This window comes from Sphaerodactylus townsendi, linkage group LG01, assembly GCF_021028975.2.
Source record: "Sphaerodactylus townsendi isolate TG3544 linkage group LG01, MPM_Stown_v2.3, whole genome shotgun sequence".
NCBI lineage: Eukaryota > Metazoa > Chordata > Lepidosauria > Squamata > Sphaerodactylidae > Sphaerodactylus > Sphaerodactylus townsendi.
The window spans coordinates 18,872,309-18,880,211 of record NC_059425.1 but is presented as its reverse complement, the minus strand read 5'-3'; the positions used below and the strand labels follow the sequence as shown (position 1 = coordinate 18,880,211).

Below are 7,903 nucleotides of genomic sequence, written 5' to 3'. Positions count from 1 at the left end.
GATTACTTCAGAGTAGGACCGTGGTCCTAAGCATCCGTGTAGTATGTAAACCGATTTCAATGGGGTTTACTTCCACATTGTCTGTCTAGAAATGTAGCCTGACTTTGGAATGATGTCCCATCAAATTCAGTGGGATTTACTTCAGAACCAAGATGCTTATCAAGATTACGAGGCTGCAAGTCCTATGCATATCTATAGTTAGGTTGGGACAGCAGGATAGTAAATCCATCGGATGTAGAAGGATTTACTTCCAAATAAACATACATAGGATCGGGCTTGTAAGGTTGCCTTGCATACCATTTCAAGAAAAAAATGTATTTAAACTACATAAGAAAGACGGCTTCGAAACTGCATACTTTTTTGTACATTAACAGCACCTCTTGCACATTCCCAATCGTACATCTGTGCAAAATTTGCAAACAAAACAAATGGTGGGGGAACCGAAATCTTCCGGAACGGTTATTATTGAGGGACACGTTTCCCGGTCGAACAGCGCACTAGCGCCGGAAGTCGCGCGCAAAGACAGGAAGTTAATGAAAGTCGCACCGGAAGTCGTAAGAGAGATACACATTCTCACTCCTCTTCTGTTTCCGGTAACCGGCGGTTTGAAAAGATGAAGCTCTTAACGCATAATATGCTCACTTCACACGTGCGGGGCGTCCGGCCTGGTGGGGGTTTCCCACTTCGGATCGAGGTATGGACTCCGAGGACCCTGCAAATTTTAGTTTTGCAGCTAATAACGCCGCCGTCCCGCGTTGTAATCTTGCCCGTGGGAGTCTAATTATTATTAAATGTCATGACAATTAATAATTCCACGTAATACTTGACTGTTTTGAACCGATTTTTTAAAAAAATCTATTTATTGTAACTTGATGTATGTTATCAAGTTGCTTTGAACCCAGGCTGTGGACTCAGACTGGCAAAAATAGGGCTTTTTCCAGGTTGCCTGGTGCTTTTGTGGGAGAAGTGAGTTTTGACGTGGAAGCTACTGTTCAGTACCAATTCAGACGTATATAATAAAAGGTTTAAAATACTTTTACTTTATTATGTGGGTCTTTCTCAGCCTTACCTACCTTGTAGGGTTGTTGCGAAGATAAAAGTGACAACTCCATCAACAGTCATTTTGTTGCTGTGTCTACCATGCCCTGTCAGAATTCCAAATGTTTGTTTGGTTCAAATGGGTTGGAGACCCCTGAGCTTGGGTACCAGTCTTTTAAATATTGAGTCAGTCCTTGAGCAAGTTTTTTTAGCCTTAGGAACCAGCCTGTTTAGCGGCCAGGTTGTTGTCCAGCCTTCCTGGGTTTATATTATAATATTTCAAATACTATTTTATAATATTTGTATAATATTTTAATGAACATGTTTTCTAACCACCAAACTTAAACTCTTCATAGTTAAAACTATGACAAAAATTACTGTCGTTAGTATTTAAATAAATACATGTTTGTTATTGCCACAACAAAAAAGCTGATATCTAACTCTAAAATTTGATAAATTTTCTTTGGCTCCTGGAGCCTGCCCATTTAAGAGCCAATTGGGTCATTGGCCGGCTTTCATTGTTTTTTATTTTAATGAACAAATTTTCTAACCACTAACCCTAATTCTTCACAGTTAAAGCTGTAACAAAATTGCTGAGGAGGCCTGTAAGATGGGGATGTTCCGCCAGGTCTTTGTTTGAGTCCATTTGCACACCTTGTTGTAATCTGCTGGCTTCCCTGCACCATTTTTACACTAGCTCGAGCACTACCCACGTTATTCCCCCTATGGTTATGGCTTGGCACAGGTGTGTCTTGCATTATCTCTCCTAGTTGTGGCCCATTCTTAGATGAATTGAATGGGGACATGTTCAAACTGAGCTGGGTGGTTTTTACGGGCTAAATATTTGCCATCTTGAATTTTAATGATATCTTTTTTGAAATTTTTGAAGTTCTTATGTATTATGGTTTTAAATGTTTGTGCACCACCCTAATCCAGATTGTGGTTTGGAAGTGCAGAGTATATTTAAAATAAAATAAGTTGTCATTGCCATGACAAAAAAGCTAATGTCTAACCTTAAATTTTGATCGTTTTTCTTTGGCTCTAGGAGCCAACCCATTTAGGAACTAGATCATTGCTGGGCCTTAAGAACATAAGAACAAGCCAGCTGGATCAGACCAGAGTCCATCTAGTCCAGCTCTCTGCTACTCGCAGAGGCCCACCAGGTGCCTTTGGGAGCTCACATGCAGGATGTGAAAGCAATGGCCTTCTGCGGCTGTTGCTCCCGAGCACCTGGACTGTTAAGGCATTTGCAATCTGAGATCAAGATTGGTAGCCATAAATCGACTTCTCCATAAATCTATCCAAGCCCCTTTTAAAGCTATCCAGGTTAGTGGCCATCTCCACCTCCTGCGGCAGCATATTCCAAACACCAATCACACGCGTGAAGAAGTGTTTCCTTTTATTAGTCCTAATTCTTCCCCCCAGCATTTTCAAAGTATGCCCCCTGGTTCTAGTATTGTGAGAAAGAGAGAAAAATTTCTCTCTGTCAACATTTTCTACCCCATGCATAATTTTATAGACTTCAATCATATCCTCCCTCAGACGTCTCCTCTCCAAATTAAACAATCCTGGTTTTATATTTTAATGAGCATTTTTTCTAACCACTAAACCTAATCCTCAATTCTTCATAGTTAAAGCTTGACAAAATTGCTGTAGTTAGTATTTAAATGAATAAATGTTTTTGATTGCTACTACAAAAAAAGCTAATATCTAACCCTAAATTTTGCCCCAGTTTCTCATGATTGTATAATTGCTTTAAAAAGCTCTGTTTCATTTAGTTTTGAAGCCAGTCTAGAAAACAGCTTATTAAGAAAAGTATCTCTCGGCCACCCCTAATTGATATAAAGTTAACATATAAACAAGCAATAATGAGAACTTCATGGATATGCCTTTTTATGTCATGCAGCAGGACATATTCTGATGTGGAATCAGTTAATCCACCCCAATAACAGCATCACTTTCAATGTTGTTTAAACTGGGGACTCCAAATTCTCCCTTTAAGGTGGATTTAAAAGGAGAATCTGGGCTCCCTAGTTTAAACACCATTGAAAGTGATGCTTTTGGGGGGTGGATTCCAGCATCACAGCGGCCACCCAAGCAGGGGGCGCAAAACTCTGGTAGAGTTAGGTTCTCGGAAACAGAGCAAAACAGACAGAACACCTATAGAAATTTTTGTCTTTTATTGAGAGAACAAAACATTCCTTTTATTGAGTAAGACACAAAAAATACAGGCGTGAAAAAAAATAACTTTACAATTGGTGTGAAGCTAAATGCTAAGATTATCAAAATTCCTAGCATCGTTTAAGCATAATACAGCAAGTATATGTTTTGAAAGCAAGTCAGATTTCGGCTTTTGTGTTATTAGGGATTATCAAAAAAAAGCCCATGTTATCTTCTGAGATTTCCATCCAGAGAAATCTGATTTGCTTATCACAGGAGTACATATTTATAGAAGAATATCAGTCTTGCCTTTCTGTAAATCTGATATGATAATGCATTTGTTCTCTAGATAACTGATTGGTTCATCACTGAATAAGAGTAAATCAACGTAACAGCAAATAATCCAATCAGTGTGTGCATATGAGTTACATCTGCTATAACAAGGCCTCTGTTAAAAAGTAGTTAATCTAACATTTCTGTAACTCAATTCACAGGCCAAGATGGTAGTAGCCTTAAGCTACAAATTCATTGATGGGTGAAAATTGCTTGAACTCTTGGTTAATTTATAGACTCGGAAAGAAAAGAGTAGTGATATCATTGCTTTGGCTATAAGGGTTCTTCATTTTGAGATTATTCCATTTTCTGACCATCTGCAGTTGACCCTTCTACCACAGTTGTGTGGGGAGGAACCTTTCTTTGTTACAAGGCTGTTTTCATTTTCCTCTAACAGGCCTCAGAGGTGAAGGTTAACAATGTGGATTTCAACCAGGAGTTCACTGCACGGATGATACCCAAAGTGGAGTGGGGAGCCTTGGTGGAGGCAGCTGAGAGTGTGAGTAACTGGAGCACGGAGAGGAAAAAGAGAAAGAGGTGTTTCAAAAGGAAGGGAATCTGAAAATCAACAAAACCTGGCTACCAGTATTAAAAAACACCAAAACCAAACACCAGAGACGGTCAAATATAGCTGCAAACAAACTCCACCCAGACACATGCTAGTGCAGTTGTGAGTTTGGTTGTAAGTCCAGTTGTGAATATGATTGCCAATGCAACAATGAACTCCATGTGTAGTTGCAATTACAAATGCAGTTGTGAATTAGATTGCAAATACAGCATCCAATGTAACTGTAATTGAACTCTACCCAGGCACATGCAAATTTGCCTCAAACACCCCTCCCCCTGAGTTGGATGTGGGGGAAGGAAGGGTGGAAGAGGTGGGAAGGATTAATTTATGTCATCTATTAACTATTAATCCAGCGTGATTGTAATATTTTGTTAATTGGTTTTAAAGTTTCAAATTCGGATTTATATTTTAAAGTTCTTGAATGTTTTAAATTATGCTGTAACCCACCCAGAGTCCTTTGGGGATGGGGCAGGATATAAATCCAATAAAATAGTAAATATTTATATCTCATCACACAATCACTTCATGCTGTGCCACAGAGAGAAATACAATTTACCACAATATGCTTCCGAAGATGCTAGACATACATTCAGGCGAAACGTTAGGAGCAAAAACTATAAGACCGCAGACACTCAGCCCAGAAAACTCACAGCAGCCTGAAAGAGGTGTTGTTTGAGTCTCCTTGCTGGTCAACAATTTAGAATAGAATAGAATAGAATCTTTATTGGCCAAGTGTGATTGGACACACAAGGAATTTGTCTCCGGTGCATATGCTCTCAGTGTACATAAAAGAAAAATACATTTGTCAAGAATCATAAGGTACAGCACTTAATGATTGTCATATAGGTCTAGTAAGCAATCAGGAAACAATCAGTAGTAATGAAAACATAAAATGTAAAATCATAAACTAAAATAAAATAAAATGAAATGTAAAATGAAATGAAATGCCAGCACAGGCTATAGTCATACAGTCATAAGTGGGAGGAGATGGGTAATAGGAATGATGAAAAAAGTAGTGCAGTAATTATATAATAAGTATATAATAAATAGTTTAACATTATCGAGGGAATTATTTGTTTAACAGAGTGATGGCATTCGGGAAAAAACTGTTCTTATGTCTAGTTGTCTTGGTGTGCAGTGCTCTGTAGCGACGTAGCGATTTATGTTTTGTTCTTGCTGCCATACAGTGTGGATCAGGTAGCAATGCAGAGTGGGAAAAAGAGATGATAGGTTGTCATTTATCCAATGAGGGAAGGAAGTGTTGTCAAGTTGCAGCCAGCTTATGGCCACCTCTTATAGGATTTTCAAGGCAAGAGGTGAACTGAGGTGGTTTGCCATTGCCTGTCCTTGCTCAGCAACCCTGGACTTTGTTGGTGGTCTGTCATCCAAGTGCTTAGCAGGATTCACTCTGCTTAGCTTCCGACATCTGAGAAGATCAGGCTAGCCTGAGCTATCCAAGTCAGGGTTTGGGAAAAGGCATGGTTTGAAAAAGGATCCTAATACTATCCATCTAGCCAGAAGGATTTAAAAAATGCAGAAGTAGTCTAGCCTGATCTTGTCAGAGATCTTGGAAGAAGGGTTGGCCCTGGTAAGTATTTAGATGGGTAATCACCAAATAAGTCCTGCTGAAGCAGCCATCCCCTGCCCTCGTGCCAATCATCTCCCCTAGTGCCGATCTGGGCTGGTGAACCTGCTGTGTTTGCCAGCTGTGGCAGCCAACCCCCCCTCCCCCCAGTGCCATCCGTCTCCTCCAGTGCCATTCTGGGCTGGCACACCCGTCCCCCACCCTCACTCCCAATCTGACCTTTGAAGCCCTTCCCCCAGTGCTGTTCATCTCCTGCAGAGCCATTCTGGACTAATGAGGTAGCTTTTGGCTCTCCAGCTGAGGCATCCACACACCCCCAGTGTTGATCTTAGCTGGTAAATCTGCTGGGAACTCACCGGCTGAGACAGTTCCCCTCCCCCAGGACCTGTCCTGGCTAAGTCACATTTCTGGCATATTCTGCCCTTGTACATATAAGTTTGACACACACACACACATAAACATACACACACACACCCCGGTCTGGAAGATTGTGTTCAGTCAGACCAGTGAAGTTTGGCCAAGCTCAGCATCTTGTCTGCTTTTTCATACACAGTCAGTGGGAAACCTACAAGCCAGGCAAGATTTTCCAGCATCTGGTGATCAGAGACAGGACATCTCCAGAATGTGGTGGGTTGCTCTGTGAAGTAACAATTTGACTTATACCTCTCTTGCAGTTGGGCCACCGGTCCGATCTCCCCTCCGAACCCATCCCTGATTATGGGAGTAACGAGGATTTTCTTCGAAAAGTTCATCACGTGCTGATGGAGGTAAGGGCCTCTGTTTTCTCCCGCACCCCTTCTACACACCCACGTCCAGTCCCACGGAACAGGTCCTTGTGCTACAAAAGTTGTGGCTGTCCCTCAAATGGAGGACCTTCTACTTGATTGATTGTGACAAAAGTTGTGTAATGTTGCAAGTGCTAAATTTCTTGAGGGGAAAAAGTATTTTTCATTTTTCGCTAATGCACTAGTGGCAAAATTGTTCTTGGTTTACAAAAGGCTCTCCCTCTTAGGTGCTGGGGGCAGGGGGACACACCTGCTTTGGGTATGCCTTCCACCTATATGTTTGTACTACTTACCTTAGAAAAAATCTGGCACTTAATCAAAGCATCTTTGTAATCAATAGAAAAGAAAATTAGCTAGTGGACAATCTCTGAGGTAAGTGCAGTTGCATTGTATTGAAGGGAATGAGGATGCGAGTGCCTGCTGCCGTTTGCTACTGAAGGAATCTGTCACCTTCAGTTTGTGGTATAGGCCAGGGGTGTCCAACTCTGGTGCTTCAGATGTTTGTGGACTACAATTTCCATCAGCCCCTGCTGCCATGCCAGCAGGGGGTGATGGGAAGTGTAGTCCATGAACATTTGAAGCGCTACAGTTGGACACCTCTGGTGTAGGTGGATCCATCCCTTTTGTTTTTCTTCCTTTCAACGCACCAAATCCTGTCTTCAAGCCTCCCTTTCCTTTGTATTTCTTCCTGCACAGGTGGAAGTGATAGAGGGTGTTTTGAAATGTCCGGACACTGGCCGGGAGTTCCCCATCACTAAAGGCATACCCAACATGTTGCTGAGCGAAGAGGAAACATGAGGGAGTTGTTCGTTTCGAAGAAAGTTCAAGGAGGAGGGTGTGGGGGTAGGGCCGGGCCTGGTGTTGAGCAGAATTAAACCTCGTATTTTTTGTTAGTAACAGATAACTTTTCAATGGTTTGGGGGTGAGGATAGGACACGTTTCTCCAGTTGTTTCAATTTGTGTGTAAATAAATGTTTGTTCTCTTGCCAAGCTTGGGCTCATCGCTTTCAACAGCACAAAGGATTGAATTTCCTGTCTGCACTTCATCACCTTGGCACAATTCAGCTCGTGCCATTCAACTTTGCTCATCGTGGTTTCGTCAGGTCTGGAGCAACCCCCCCGCTCCCAGCCCCCAACCCAAGGGTGCACTAGAATTTGATGGTAGAGCCCTGAGACACTGGAATAAACTGCACTACTTCTAATTGCACAAGGGGGCTGCCATTTTAAAAAATTTTCCTTGGCATTAAAAAACCAAAACACAACCACATCTCTTGCAAGTAGAAAACTAGCACAGAAGGGTTCCTGACTGGTCTGCTTGCTCAGAGAGGAGCTAGTTGCTTAGTTGCCTGGCAGTTGTTTTTTTAAAATAGGAGAGCGTTTAGATATCTTACCCATGCTGCCTTCCACATTACGCTGTATTCTGCTACTTTGCCT

General features: G+C 41.7%; 1 protein-coding gene across 1 annotated transcript; it reads left to right on the top strand.

Moving 5' to 3' along the window:
- The first annotated feature begins 537 nt into the window (after positions 1–537).
- On the top strand, positions 538–7,459 carry TRMT112 (tRNA methyltransferase activator subunit 11-2). The gene is made up of 4 exons (XM_048517363.1): positions 538–694; positions 3,929–4,030; positions 6,359–6,451; positions 7,166–7,459. The coding sequence occupies exons 1-4, from the start codon at positions 614–616 to the stop codon at positions 7,265–7,267; spliced, it is 378 nt and encodes a 125-aa protein (XP_048373320.1). The 5' UTR covers positions 538–613; the 3' UTR covers positions 7,268–7,459.
- The last annotated feature ends 444 nt before the right edge of the window (positions 7,460–7,903 follow it).